Below are 16,047 nucleotides of genomic sequence, written 5' to 3'. Positions count from 1 at the left end.
ATGCCTTTAAAAGCCTCTGGCGATCCCAGCTGACTTGCCTGATCGTCAGAAGCTTCTAAAAGCATTTTTTTCTGCAACCTCTTAAGGTTGTAGAAAAAATGCTTTAAAAGTTAAAAAAATAAATAAATAAATGTTGGCCACGCCCACCCAGTCACATTACCCCTACAAGCCACGCCCACAAAATAAGCCACGCCCACAGAACCGGTAGTAAAAAAATTTAGAACCCACTTCTGCCAGGGCGGTCCTGCGGGCCAGATCGAAGCACCCCATTGGCCGTGACTTTGATACCCCTGTGGTAGGGTTTCAATATTTTAAGGCATAAAACCAACTGATCTTAAAGGGCTGAAATGAATTTTCCTTTATTACAGCCCAGTTAGCCTCACTCCTGGCTTGGCAAGATACCTTGGGCACCGTCTTGCGTAATGTCCTCTCATCCCAATTCCCCAATGAGATCCCCAATGAGACCATCAGACTCTTGCAAGAGCTCATCGAGTTTAAAACCATATTTTATTTGGAGGTCTGGAGGTGTCTCTCAGAGATTCAAATGGCTTTGAGTAAGTTCAAATGGCTATGTAACATTTCTCCCCCAAATATCCAGCAGGAAAGGAGGAAAACGAGGAATTTTACCGTAAACCGAGTCAAGCATTTTGGTCCATTTGAAGCAGAGGTTTAACACTGCTCGCTCATTGGCAGAACATGCTAACGTGATTACTGTAAACCCATACAATTGGCACCATATTTGCCATATTTTTGTGCCATGACTGCATCAAACTTCATATACATATACTTCATATACATCCAGAAACCAGAGTTAAAAACTAACCAAGCCTAACCAGCTGTCCTGATTAGATCTGCCATGGGAACACCACCATTACTCTTTACACTAACCCAGGGGTCAGCAACCTGGGGCTCTGGAGCCGCATGTGGCTCTTTCATCCCTCTGCTGCGGCTCCCTGTTGCTGGTCAGCTCCACAATTGATAGGGGTTTCAGCTGGGATAGGTAGAGGAAAAAGGACGCCGCACTAGGAGGAGACTATGATAGGGGAACCAGGCTTCCAGTTGGCTCCAGAATTGAACGGGGGCTTCCGGTTAGGACCTTTGTGACTCTTTGAGTGTTTAAGGTTGCCGACCCCTGCACTAACCTGGTAGCAGATCCCAGGTTTTAAGCATTACATTGTGCAAATCTTCAGAAGATTGTTTTGCAGGGGAGACACAGAGCTCTCCACCTTCTTAAGTATAGTACCAGAGTGGTATGGCCAAACTTTATTTGTGAAAAGCAGCAGCTTCTGTGCATGGGTGGCAGGCCTCCAGAAGTCCCATCCTCCGAGACGAAATCCTAAATCAAGGACGATCACCCTGGATGGTTGGTTTGATCACCTTGGATGGCCACTCTACCTTGCACATGTCTGTTAAGTACAGGCATTTTCCAGGAGAAATGTTGTTTCTGCGTATTCATGGCTTGACAAGCTATTCCTCATTGGTTAAAAAGAGGGTCCAAATTCAAGTCCCAGCATTTCCTCTGGAGACCTTGTGATGGTCAGTTAGTGAGAAAACTGAGCGAGTGGACTCAAACGGTGGCATGTTTTGGTGGTATGTGATATTTCTTGGTGAAATGCCACTTCCATGTTCTATGTTCTTCTTTCTGAGAAGGAGAAACAAGGAACCTTTAACGGCTGCTTCTCGCAAGAGGGGCCTCACAAGAGGACTGTCATCAGCAGGTGTGCAGCGAGCGTGAGGTGGAGACATCCTGTCAGCTGGGACACCTGGTTGGCTGGCCGGCAAGTGACAGTATCCGTATCAAACAAGTTCACTTTTCCAGAGTGTAAAGCATTGCAGATGGACTCCGTTGTGCAACCTTTCAGAGTGATGCGTTTTTCTAAATATGACAAACAAGAAGGAAAGTCACACAGAGCCTGGTGATGATGACCTAAGAAGTCCACTCATCCATGTAGTGGCTGCCTAACACAACACGCTAATCTTTCAACTTGTTTAACAAAGTGCCAGTATTATATTCACTAAATATGTGATTATAAACCATATCATAGTGCAGGGGTGTCAAACTCGCGTCGTCATGGCAGCGCCCAGGGGTGAAATACGGCCGGCACTATTCAGCTCGCAGGAGCTGGTAGCGCCGGCCGCAGGTAGTTCGGAGAACTAATAGCGCGGGCGGCGGGAGGTTCCATCCCCCCAAACTGGGAGCAGAAGGCTTTGTGCAATGCGCAGATGACGGTGTGTGCACATCAGCAAACTGGTAGGAAAGGTAAGTACATTTCACCCAGAGGTGGGTTTCAGCAGGTTCTGACCAGTTCTGGAGAACCGGTAGTGGAAATTTTGAGTAGTTCAGAGAACCGGTAGTAAAAATTCTGACTGGTCCCACCCCCATCTATTCTCGGCCTCCCAAGTCCCAGCCGATTGGGAGGAAATGGGGATTTTGCAGTAACCTTCCCTTGGATTGGGGACGGAATGGAGATTTTACAGTAGCCTTCCCCTGCCATGCCCACCAAGCCACGCCCAACAAGCCATGCCATGCCCACCAAGCCACACCGACAGAACCAGTAGTAAAAAATTTTGAAACCCACCACTGATTTCACCCCTGGGCAGCATCACATGATGTATTGTGACTTTTTTCACCCTTGCTAAACTGGGTGTGGGCAGCGCGTGACGCATCCGGCCCATGGGCTGTGAGTTTGACAGTCCTGTCATAGTGTAACATGATGGCTAGATAACAGAATAACAGAGTTGGAACCTTGGAGGTCTTCTAGTCCAACCCTCTGCTTTTAAGAAAGAGACCCTACATCATTCTGGGCAAATGGTTGTCCGGTCTCTTCTTGAAAACTCCAGTGATGGACCACCCACAACTTCTGGTACACCCACCTTGTACCACTGATTGTTCTCACTGACAGGAAAATTCTATTTAATTTTAGGCTAGATCTCTCTTCAATAAGCTCCCATTCTTTTTGTCCTGCCTTCAGGTGCTTTGGAAAATAGGTTGACACAACCCACCCAAGCAGGAGACCCTACACCATTTCTGACAGATGGCAATCCAGGCTCTTCTCGAAAGCCTCCAGTGATGAAGCTCCCACAACTTCCGAAGGCAACTTCTGTTCCACTGGTTGATTGTTCTCACTGTCAGAAAATTTCTCCTCATTTCCAGGTTGAATCTCTCCTTGTTCAGTTTCCATCCATTACTCCTTGTCTGGCCTTCAGGTGCTTTGGAAAACAGCTTGACCCCCCTCCTCTCTGTGGCAGCCCCTCAAATATTGGAAGACTGCTCTCATGTCTCCCCTGGTCCTTCTCTTCACTAGACTAGCCATGCCCAGTTCCTGCAACCGTTCATCGTATATTTTAGCCTCCAGTCCCCTAATCATCTTGGTTGCTCTTCTCTGCACTCAACATCTTTTTTATAGTGTGGCGACCAACGCAGTCAATATGTTTTAAGGTGATGTGTGAACGTGTTCATAATATAATCTCAGAATTACCAGAATATTTAGGCCCGAGCAAATCCAGGCAGTAATTTTCAGATCCAGTGCACTTGACTGTCTTCACAGGACACGGCTCAGATTCAGATTCAGAATAGCAGGCTGGGCAGTATTTCCCATTGGCTGACATATTTATTGGTGGCCCTGAAAAAAAAATATATATGAGCCCGATTAGTTAAATCAGAACATTTGAGTTCAAAAACGAACAACCCTCTTGTGGTCCTTGGTTCCATTAGTTTTCTAGGCCTCTCTAGGCATTTGTCATCCATAGTTGCTCTCAGACCTACTCCTGCATTCTTTTATACAGACAGTCCTTGACTTACAACTATTCGTTTAGTGACCGTTCCAAACTACAAGGGCACTGAAAAAAAGTAACTTACAACCAGACCTCATAGTTACGACTGATGCAGTATCCCCACAGGGTTCTTGTGGTGAGTGAAATAGGATACTGGATATGTTCACTGCTTTGACTTACTTGTAAGTATTTTTTTTTAAATCAAATAAATAAATAAACATTCCCACCTTGCCTTCAGAAGTCCTGGGTGCTCCATCACTGGAGATTTATAAGAAGAGACTGGACAGCCACTTGTCTGAGATGGTATAGGTCAGTGATGGCTAAGTTTTTTGCTATCGTGTGCCAGGAGCAGGGTGTAGGGGGTCACGCATGTGCTCACACCCATAATTATATGTGGTCCCACTGGAAGTTGGCCAAAGGGCCGTTTCTGGCCTCTGGAGGGCCTCGGGGGGGGGAGACCGTTTTCACCCTCCCCAGACTCCTAGAAAGGCTCTGGAGCCAGGTGAGAGAGAAAAACGGGCCACCCCCCGAGGTTCTCCGGAGGTAGGAAACAACTTGTTTCCCTATTTCTGGTGGACCCAGAAGGGCCAAAAATCAGCTAGCCAGTGCACAATGCGCACCAGAGCTGAGCTCACGTGCCCACTGATATGGCTAAGCGTGCCACATGTGTCATGTGTGCCATAGGTTCACCATCATGGGTATAGGTTCTATTCTATTCTATTCTATTCTATTCTATTCTATTCTATTCTATTCTATTCTATTCTATTCTATTCTATTCTATTCTATTCTATTCTATTCCTTCCCAACACTATTGATGCAGTCTTCAAAAAAATCCTACAACCCCTCTGATAAAGTTGTTTACCCATCTTGCAAAGGGAAAAAAACCCGGAAACATCTAATTTGCAATTCAAGGATTGTATCAAAGATAGGAAACTGTAGTCCTCCAGATCAAGGATGTCCAACCTTAGCAAGTTTAAGACTGGTGGATTTCAATTTCCCAGATAGGCATGCTGGGGAATTCTGGGAGTTGAAGTCCATAGGTCTTAAAAGTTGCCAAGGTTGGACACCTATGCTCTCGATCATTCTGAATTACAATACTCAACAGGGCCTCTAGTGGAGAATTCTGGTTCTTGAAGTTCTTGGAGGGCATGGCAACTTCCCAATTCTTTGGAGACGATATCAATGAAGGTTAGGACCGCCCATCATTTCTGACGTTGGCAGAGGAAAAGAAGAAAAGACCTACGTAGAAGAGAATCTTCTCTGCAGTCTTCTCCTGAACAACAGAGGGTGCTTTTCCGGAGGAATTCTCCTTGTCCAAAAGTCACCAAAACAGATGCAGAAGTACAGTTCTCAGAGAAATAGCAGCCCTTTTCTATAAGCGACATGTTTTTTCCTCCTGCCAAGAGAGAAGATTTCATATTGGATTCACTTAATTTATTTTATTTATTTTATTTTACTTTAGATTTATATACCACCCTTCTCCATAGGGACTCAGGGCGGTGTACAGCCAAGTAAAAACACGTAAATACATAATACATAAATTAAGAACAGATTAAAAGGAAATATCTCAATCTGGCCCAAAATTTAAAAAGACAAACGAATTTAAAATCATTTAAAATCATTTAAAAGGATTTGTTAGGCCAGCCCGGCTTGTTGAAAAAGGAAAGTTTTAAGGGAACGGCGGAAGGCACGGAAGTCTTGGATTCTCCTTATATCTGGGGGCAGCTGATTCCAGAGGGTGGGATGACCGTCTGATTCATTTAATAACTGCAGGTATTGCCAATCATGGCAAAAAGGTTGGCAAAACAGGAGCGATTCACTTAACAACCGTATTGCTTAGCAACAGACACGCTGGTCATAAGTTGAGGGCTTCCTGTATTTCCAAGGACAAAAATAAACAATCGTAGGGAGAGAAGATGGGCCAAGAGATCTGCTTGTCTACTGCTGCACCTTTCACTCACCTTTGGAGGTTTCTGTCAGGTCGATGAGACAGATGTCCTCATCCAATTCACACTTCTCTTTGCCACTTAGACAACTATTTCCCGTGCCAAAACACATTTCACACTCCAGGGAGGCACCTGAAAAAGTAAAATGGCCCATCAACTTGCAGGACAGATATTTCAGCCATGTATCCATGGGGTCACTTAAGGGCCTCGTCACTGCATTCCGTTGTGGTCCGCCAGCAGCCTGCAGAGCTGGCAGCAGAGTCGGACAGTGAGGAGGCTGGGGAGGAACATGGGCCAGTCCTGGAGTCTGGGGAAGGCTCAGACAAGGGCTCTGTGTCGGAGGCAGAGATGGGGCCATCTGGGAGGTACGTGCTGCCTCTGGAGCCTCCAGAGTCGGACCTCAGTGAGACAGAGGAACAGGGGGAGCCTGTGCCCAATGCGCGCATGCGCAGAGCTGCCAGAAGGCAAGAACAGTTAAAACAAAAGGGACAACTCAGGAGTAGGGCTTAGGGATGATTGGCCCCTCCTATAAGACTTAAAAGAGGAGCAAAGGCACGTGGGCCTTTGTAGGAAGCAACGTTGTTAATTCTGTTCAGTTTAAAGTCTGAAGCTCTGTTTGATACTGGACTCCGTGTGGCTTTGCCAATTAGGTCTTTGGCAGCGTGTCAAGGGAGATAAAGGTGGGTGATTATCAGCCTTATCCCAAAGGACTCTTTACAACTATTGGGGACTCATCTGTGAATGAACAGAATTCACAGCTGTTAAAATAAAGCAGGTTTTTGGGACTACTCGTGTGTTTTACTGACTCAGGAAGCCTAGGTCAAAACACATTCATACCATGTGCTAGTCTTTTGATTTGGTGGGTTTCTCCATGTCTGTGTACCAGAGGTGGTATTCAGCCAGTTTAGACTGGTTTGCCCAAACTGGTAGCAGAAATTGCGGGTCACACAGGAAATCTATACTAGGGATTCGAACCGCCAAACTGCTGACTTTTCTGATCGACAAGGTCAGCGTCTTAGCCACTGAGCCACCTAGCCAGATGAGTCAGTACCAGTGGTGAAATCCAAATTTTCTGTGGCCGTGGTAGGGGAAGGATACTGCAAAATCCCCATTCCCTCTCCATCCTAGAGCCAGCCAGAGGTGGTATTTGCCAGCTCTCAGAACTACTCAAAATTTCCACTACCGGTTCTCCGAACTGCTCAAAATTTCCACTACCGGTTCTTTGGAACCTGTCAGAACCTGCTGGATTTCACCCCTGATCAGTACTCACCAACAGATGGAAGTATTGTTGGTTCTGCATCCTTGGGTTCCTGAGTATGATGTTTCGTCACCCCTTCAACTGACGTTGATGTATCAGGAAGCTTCTTGTTCCTTGTGTTTTCTTGGGTCTCGAAAAAAGCTAATAAACAAGGATTGGCTTTAATGAAATCTTCGACCTTCTGACTTTTTTGGGGGGATTGCAAGTCTGGTCAAGTTCTGGCTATCTGCGAAGCATCTAGTCTGCTCTTCCTGGTCATCTCTAACAAAAGATGGAGTTGGAGACGGACATTGTGCTGGGACGGAGGGTGGCTTGGTTCTCCTCTTTCATTTGCTACCTGCTCCCTTTTTGGGTGGGATGCTGCCTTGAGTAAGACTGCAGAGGTCTTCCCATAACTGGTTTTGTTCCAATTAGAGCAACAATTCTACCTTCCCTTCCCCAAAACATATTTTGTTAGGTCCACTAGTCACTATGTTCACTACTACCAACTTGTGAGCACACAATAGTGGCCAAAATTGTGGAAACCTTCTGGGAAAAGTGTATTTTCTAAAACTAGCTAATAACACCACTTTTTTTTGGTGGGGGGGAGTAGTACCATAAAATTATATATCAATGGAAAGATAATTTAATCAAGAATGTAATGCAATAACTTTCATGAAGGATTTGCTATTAGAATAGCAGTTACAGTATAAAGAAGAAAAGTGAAACACGCAAAAAAAAAAGAGATATACAAAAATGTTCACTATAGAAAAAACAAGATATACAAAACTTATCACGTAAGTTAATACTTAGTTGGGTAACCTTTAGTATGAATTCTGGCCTTACAATGTCTTCCCATGGAGTGAACCAAGTCTTTTAGTTCTGCAGCTGTTCTAATGTGAAACCAAGATTGAATGATGGCTTCTATTAACTGGGTTTTATTGCTGGGTCGTTTCTGACTAACAAGTTTTTTTAGTCGGCTCCATAGATTTTCAATTGGGTGAAGGTCTGGGCTATTCCCAGGCCATTCCAGCAGTGGAATAGGATTATCTTGAAACTCAAAAAAAAAAAAAAAAAGTGGTGTTATTAGCCATCAAACCTCAAAAATACACTTTTCCCAAAAGGTTTCCACAATTTTGGGCACAATTGTAGTGTCTAATCGACCTAGCAACTGTATTGTTTAACAACATAAATTTTTGGCCTTGATGATGGGTGTTAAGGCAAAGAATACCTGTCCTGGAATCTTGTCTGGGTTTTCCATTTCCTCCCTCTTATTTCCCCAGGGACTTGTGAGGTGAGATGCTTTTCTAATCTTCTCTCATTTCCTGGGGCATAATTCATGCTTCTTCTGTTGTTGTCTACACAAGTCCAGGTATGGAGCTACACTACCTGGGGAAATTCGGGAAAGTCCCAACTTAGAGTAGGCGTATCTTGGAAAGGGTTTTTATGGCATAACTAGAAGATCTGCTTAGGCCTGCCTTGCCTTCATAATATGTCAGATGTTTGCCCAGCTGTTGAGGAATTACAAGATGTTTCTTACCGGGAGAAAGAAGTACAGAAATACAAACTAGGCTCAGAAGAATTTTCATGATGAAGAACTTAAATGAGGAAGATGGCAACGTCTCCCTGGAATGGCTTCTGCAGTGAGGCCACTTCTATGTCCTAAAGGGTAAACATTCACAGGAAAAAATAGACATTTACTGGTAGTCCTCGATTTACGGACCAAAACTTATGTTGCTAAGTGAGAATTTTGTCAAGTGATTTTTGTCCCATTTTACAACCTTTCTTGCCACCGTTGTTAGTGAATCACTGCAGTTGTAAAGTGAGTAACCCGGTTGTTAAGTGAATCCGGCTTCCCCATTGATATTGCTTGTCAGGAAAAGGTCGCAAAAGGGGATCACACGACCCCCGGGACGCTGTAACAGTCATAAATACGAGTCAATTACCAAGAGTCTGAATTTTGATCACGTGACGCTGGGGATGCTGCAACGGTCACAAGTGTGAAGAGCGGTCATAAGTCATTTTTTTTCAGTGCCTTTGTGACTTCGGACGGTCACTAAATGAACTGTTGCAAGTCGAGGACTATCTGTTTTCTCTTTAAGAGAGCAATGTTTTTTTTAAAATTTGATTTATATCAAATTATATCATATTAAATGTTTTGCAGAAAATATTTTGGTAAGTTTTTGTTTTCTTCTTTTTTGGGGGGGTGTGGGGGGCAGTGGTGGGATTCAGCCAGTTCGCACCACTTCGGGAGAACCGGTTGTTAACTTTCTGAGCAGTTTGGTGAACTGGTTGTTGGAAGAAATCATTAGGGCAGAGAACCGGTTGTTAAATTATTTGAGTCCCACCACTGGTGGGGGGTGTTAGAAATCCTTCCAGAAAAAGGACAGCCTTTTGCAAATCTTTCTCCCAATTTCTTCACTGCTTCTGAATAGGGAGTAGTATTCTCCCCTCATTGTGACCGCGGGGTTCCACGTCAAACCGTAGACCACATCATAACTGGCTGTAAGCTGGCAGATACTGGCTCAGTGTCTGATTTTTTTTTTTTTTAATAAAAATGATACTGCGCTTCAATGAAAACAAGCCTTGGTAGTACAGTGGTTTAATGCACCCTGTTATTAACAGAGCTGCCTGCAATTTCTGCAGGTTCGAATCTTACCAGGCTCAAGGTTGACTTAGCCTTCCATCCTTTCTAAGGTAGGTAAATTGAGGACCCAGATTGTGGGGGCAATAAGCTGACTTTGTATAAATATACAAAAGTATGAAGGCTATTGCTTAACGCACTGTAAGCCGCCCTGAGTCTCCGGAGAAGGGCGGCATATAAATCAAATTTTAAAAAAATAAAAAAAAATGGATAGATAGTCTCGAGATTGGTATTTGAACACAGATCTTTTAAAACATTTATATTTCTTTTCTTTTTTTTTACAGTTCTATTTATAGTTTTTTTTCTTTAACATCCATAAGCGCTTGGCAGACAAAGCATTGTCTGGGTCAATATATTTTACAAACAGTAATAATAATAGTAATATTGTTTAGATATACATAATCGTAATCCTTCAATTTCTAACATTTGTGTATACATAGTGATTATAATATATTCTACTCTAGATCAGTATACATAATACTAAAGTGTGTATAGTCAAGGTTATGGTTTTCCCAGTTGCAATATATGGCTGTGAAAATTGGACCATAAGAAAGGCTGAGCGCCAAAGAATGGAGGCCTTTGAACGATGGTGCTGGAGAAGACTCCTGTGAGCCTCTTGGACTGCAAGGTGATCAAACCGGTCAGTCCTAGAGGAGATCAACCCTGACTGCTCTCTACAAGGCCAGATCCTGAAGATGAATCTCAAATACTTTGGCCACCTAATGAGAAGGAAGGACTCTCTGGAGAAGAGTCTAATGCTGGGAAAGATTGAGGGCAAAAGAAGAAGGGGACAACAGAGAGTGAGGTGGCTGGATAGAGTCACTGAAGCAGTCGGTGTGAGCTTAAATGGTCTCTGGGGGATGGTAGTGGACAGGAAGAAATATTCTATATCTATCCATCATCTCTTGCTCTTTTTAGAATTTCAACTCTTATTGACCTTTTGGTAAATCTTTCATGCTTCTCCCTTGTGATCTTGTAGCTGCTTATATCACATTTATTTAATCTAAGCATTTCATCTACTGCAATCCCTATCTCTTGTTGTTGGATCTCTAGAGTACCCATCCATAGTTTCATTTTTGAACTCTTAGAGGATAATCCGTTTTAAGAATTATTACTATCTCTTCCATATCTTTATCCACTTGTGTCATTTTTAGAGTTTTCTCCTCTGTTTTCTGAACTTTTTGTTCATCTTTTATTACCATTTGTTCAATAAACTATACTATACTATACTATTACCATTTGCTGGAGGTTTTCTAGTCTCACATCTTTATTCTGCATCAATTCCATCATCTCCCTATGATTCCTTGTCATATCTTCCTTCCATTTATATTTCACTAGCTGATAACCCGGCATTGCCCGGGTATTTATAGAAGTCAAAGCATTTGTATGACAGGGAGTCATTGGGATGGACCTTTCTTCACCCTACTCCCATGCCCATCATCCCTGCCCTTTCCCTTCCCCCTCCCATGAGCTCCTCTTTCCCGCCCTTTCTACAATCATGGCACTTTGTCACAAATCCACCAGGGGGCGCCATCTGCCTCTGACAGGGAGACATTGAGAGGGGCTTTTTTCCCCCCCTACTCCCATGCCCATCATCCCTGCCCTTACCCTTCCCCCTCCCATGCACTTCTCTTCCCCGCTCTGTCTATGACCCTGGCACTTTGCCCCAAATCTATCAGGCTCTTTCCAATTAGTCCACTGGAGGGCGAACATCACAGCTGGCTTTCCAGAGGAAGCTGCGAAGGAACTGACATCTCAAACAATTGCTGCTCTAGGATGCCGCACTTGCTCTCCTCAATGGCCCAGGCATTCCAGAGTTATGCTTGAACACACACACACACACAGACATACACACACGCACATACCAAGGATGTCTTACCCCCATCCCAGTATGGGTAAGTCATCTGTGTACCAAGTTTGGTTGAAATTGCTGGAGGAGTTCCAGAGTTATGCAGGAATACACGCACACACACACACACACACACATCTAGGGGTGCTAAGGGTGTCTTACCCCCACAGTATTTGATTCCAGATGGTAAGTCATCTGTGTACCAAGTTTGGTTGAAATTGTTCAAGCCGTTCCAGAGTTATGCTGGAACAAATATACATACATATCCTTTTAGATAGATAGATAGATAGATAGATAGATAGATAGATAGATAGATAGATAGGGCTCTACCAATGGAGATGAAATGCTAATATATTTTGCTAGCCCATGTATGATATGCCATAAGCTAAATAAATAAATGAATTAGCTGCTTGTTTTGTGGCAACTACCACCCTTTTCAGAATTCACCAGTGTTATATCTCCACCTGTTTTCTGGATAGGAAAGAGATACATGACACCCAATTTCTCCCACGGCTGGGAATTAAAAAAGAGATTATTCCGGTTTCTTGGGCGTTACCATAGGTAACCATGACCTCCTAGCTTTTGAAGTTTTAACCTGATGTATTTTAACTTGTAAGTTTAACTTGTTTCTCCACTCTGCTTTTAAGCTACAGTTTTAGTCATATACAGGTAATTCTCAACTTATAACCGCTTGTTTACTGATTGTTCAGAATGACAAAGTCACTGAAAAAAGTGACTTATGACTGTTTTTCACACCTGCAACTGTTGCAGCTTCCCCATGGTCACGTGATCGAAATTTGGCCACTTGGCAACTGATTCCTATTTATGATGGTTGCAATGTCTTGGGGTCACATGATCCCCTTTTGCGACCTTCTGACAAAGTCAATGGGGAAGCCAGGTCACTTAACAACCTTGTTACTTATGTAACAACTTCAGTGGTTCACTTAACAACCGTGGCAAGAAAGGTTGTAAAATGGGGCAAAATTCACTTAACAAATGTGTCATTTAAGCAACATAAATTTTGGGCTCTATTGCAGTCCTAAGTCGAATACTTAATATGGTTTTATTATGCTTTTATAAACCGCCCAGAATCACTTAGAGGAGATGAGCGGAGTGGAAAATTTAATACTGCACCCCTTTACTGTTCTAGTGTTTCTCTAAAGCTTCCACTTTTAGGGATCACAGAAATGGCACTGGTGTCCAGACCATTACTGTGACACACACTACACTTAGTGTTGTTCTGGAGAAAATAGGATGGGATGGGATGGGATGGGATGGGATGGGATGGGATAGGATAGGATAGGATAGGATAGGATAGGATAGGATAGGATAGGATAGGATAGGATAGGATAGGATAGGATAGGATAGGATAGAGCTGGAAAGGACCTTGGAGGTCTTCTAGTCAAGCCCCCTGTTTAAGCAGGAGACCTTATCCAATTTGAGACAAGTGACAAGTGACCAGTCTCTTCTTTAAAACCTCCAGTGATGGAGCGCCTGTCAGCGTCCCAGCACTGACATATAATAAAGAGAGGAGAAGCTTGAACTTTTGCCTACTAAATCCCTTTGAAGATTCTGTCTCCTCGGAGATGGGAGAGGGGGGAGACATTCCTGTGATCTGACGAAGAAGAGATCAGGAAAGTGACTTGGAAGATAGCCAATGAGAAGCAGAGAATTGGGGATCGGAAAGGGAGGGATTGAGGGGGCAAAGGTCAGTACTGACCGTGAAAGAGCCAGGATCAGGTTGCTGTGCTCGAATAAAGAGAAAATTTCCTTAAAGATCGGCAGTTTGGAAATTCATTTATTTTGAGATAGCATCGAAACCTGACAGCGCCCATGATTTCTGAAGGCAAGCTGTTCCACTAGTTGATTGTCCTCACTGAGGAAGTTTCTCCTTAATTCCAGGTTGCTTCTCCCTTTGATCAGTTTCCAACCATTGTTTCTTGTCCTGCCTTCAGGTGCTTTGGAGAATAATTTGACCCCCTTCTTCTTTGTCGCAGCCTCTCAAATACAGAAATACTGCTATCATGTCACCCCTAATTCTTCTTTTCTTTAGACTGGCCAGACCCAAAATCTTCATATGGTTTAGTCTCCAGATGACGTGTGTTTGTGCGTGTCGCTCTGGGTGTATGCCTGATTTGTCCATGCTCCACAAACTACAGTATTTTTGTAGATGAAGTCACGAATCCTGCAGCGAAGAGAATTTCCGTGAAATTCTCCAGAGTGACATTAGTCATTTTATCACTTCAATCAGAATAGAGCTGGAAGGGTCCTTGGAGGTCTTCTAACCTAACCCCCTGCACAAGCAGGAGACCCGATACTATCCCAGACAAGTAGCTGCCCAGTCTCTTCTTAAAGTCCTCACAAGGATGGAGCACCCATAACTTCTGAAGGCAAGCTGTTCCACTGGTTAATTGTCCTCACTGTCAGGAAATTGCTCCTTAATTCCAGGTTGCTTCTCTCCTTGATTAGTTTCAATTTGTTGCTTCTTGTCCTGCCTTCTGGTGCCTTGGAAAATAAAGTTCACTCCATCTTTTTTATGGCAGCTCCTCAAATACTGGAATACTGATATCATGTCCCCCCCCAATCCTTCTTTTCGATAGATTAGACTTCTTTCAATGCAGCACCTGGGCGGTTCTGGGTATATGAATGTCCTCTCCTTATATAGACCATCGTGGTGAACCCCGCTCTTCTGCTAAGGCAGGGGTCTGCAACCTTAAACACTCAAAGAGCCGTTTGGACCCATTTCCCACAGAAAAGAAAACACCAGGAGCCACAAAACCTGGGTGGGCGTGGCCAACTCGACGTCACTCACTTCCACCAGTCACATGACCCCTGCTAGCCACGCCTACCCAGCCAGTTATTAGGGCAGAGAACCGGTTGTTAAAAAACACCGGGAACCACAAAACCCTTTTGACATCTCTCTCTCCCTCCCTCCCCACTTCTCTCTCTGTATCTCTCTATGTCTCTCTCTTTCTTCCCCTCTCTCTATATCTCTCTGTCCCTACCTCAGTCACTTCTCCATCACCTGCTGTCGCCCTTACCTTCTCATGCCAGGCGAGGAGTGACTTGGAGGGAAAGGCGAGGGGCGGGGCCAGTCAGTGGTGGGATCACCCGACAGGCAGTCACATCAGAGGGCCCAAAGAGCCGCATGCAGCTCTGGAGCTGCAGGTTGCTGACAGTTGTGCTAAGGGATGGCACTAAGAGAAAGTTTGCAAAAGTTCCTTGCTTTTCTCCCCCCCCCTTTTTTTTTTTGGTCCAGAAAGGATGGCAAGCAAGAGAAGCTTGAGAAAGAATCGAAATATAATAATAATCGAGAATAGACAATAGCTGGAAACTCCAAGAATGACCTCAGTTTAAAAAAAAAAAAAAGCATCACATATTTGCAAGACACTACGATCCTTGCCACTAGAACAAGGAACTGAAAAAGGGAAGAAAAAGGTTTGAGAAATCCCAACACTGGTTTTGACAACAGCTAGGATTTGAATATATATGCTAATTTTAAAAAAACCCCAAAAAAACAAAACTGTGGGAAATTTCTATTTCCTTGCAACAGTGCCAGTTTGAGAGTTCCGGGGGCAGGAGGTTCATCGGGAGGAGAAAAAAGAAAAAACCCCAAACCTCCCATTTCAGGAAGTGGCACAGAGCGATCCAAAATTCAATGACAGGTAGTCCTCGATTTACAACAGTCTGTTTTGTGACCATTCCAAGTGACAACAGCACTGGAAAAAAAAGTGACTTATGAACGCTTTTCACACGGCCGTCCCAGCTTCCTCACACTCACGTGATCGAACTTGGCAAACGGTTCATATTTATGTCCCGGGGGGTCATGCGATCCGCTTTTGAGACCTTCTGACAAGCCAAGTCAATGAAGGAATCCAGACTCACTTAACAACCATGTTACTAACTTAACAACTGCTGCGGTTCACTTAACCACCGTGGCAAGAGAAGTCGTAAAACGGAGCAAAACCCACTTAACAAATGTCTCGCTTCACGACATAAATTTTGGGCTCAGTTGTGGTCGTAGCTGGAGGACGAGCTGCACATCCTAAACCTGACACCATCCAGTTCCTGATTCGAGAAATACGTCACCTACCCCCACCCCCACCCCCGGATTAACCTGTTCTGAGAACTTTCCAAAAGACAAAATACTTTCATTGTTAGAGATCTTAAAGTTCAACAAGATCAGCTGCGGTTGCTGATCCTCATTGCTGACGGTTAATAAATCCGGACGATTATGAGAATCCCATAACTGGCAAAGCCATGCTTTTAAATTCTATTAATATCACAGAAGGAGAGGAGGGGGCAGAGAAATAACGCCATAGCCCAATCAGAGATCCCTGCAAGTTCTTACCGTTTCCCAACCTTCAAATACATACCCACTGTCTGCTTTCTCTCTGCTGATCCATCTACCCCCACGGGCCATTTTACCAGGAAACACAGAAATCCAGAAAAAAAAAACTTTAAAAACCACAGGGCAGGATTTTACAAACTGCTCTGCGTTACATCCAGAGTTGGCTTCGGTGTCTCTTTTGCTTTTCCTTTCCCTGCGCCTTTAACAGCAGCTGAATCTCTTGGCAGTCGCTGAAGATTGTTTTGT

The 16,047-nt window shown here is 44.0% G+C and overlaps 1 protein-coding gene across 1 annotated transcript; it reads right to left on the bottom strand.

Moving 5' to 3' along the window:
• Positions 1-488: 488 nt before the first annotated feature.
• Positions 489-16,047, bottom strand: LOC139321081 (phospholipase A2 inhibitor NAI-like). Its single transcript, XM_070949697.1, has 7 exons — positions 15,827-16,047; positions 8,498-8,619; positions 6,991-7,119; positions 5,736-5,852; positions 5,018-5,170; positions 3,480-3,623; positions 489-1,876 (listed from the first exon to the last, which is right to left on the bottom strand). Exons 2-7 carry the CDS (start codon positions 8,544-8,546, stop codon positions 1,695-1,697), a joined length of 774 nt encoding a protein of 257 aa, XP_070805798.1. The 5' UTR covers positions 8,547-8,619; positions 15,827-16,047; the 3' UTR covers positions 489-1,694.

This window comes from Pituophis catenifer, unplaced genomic scaffold (assembly GCF_029215685.1).
Source record: "Pituophis catenifer annectens isolate HBS135680 unplaced genomic scaffold, rPitCat1.0.hap2 SCAF_9, whole genome shotgun sequence".
In the NCBI taxonomy this organism is placed as follows: Eukaryota; Metazoa; Chordata; class Lepidosauria; order Squamata; family Colubridae; genus Pituophis; species Pituophis catenifer.
This window is presented reverse-complemented; position numbering and strand designations above follow the sequence as displayed.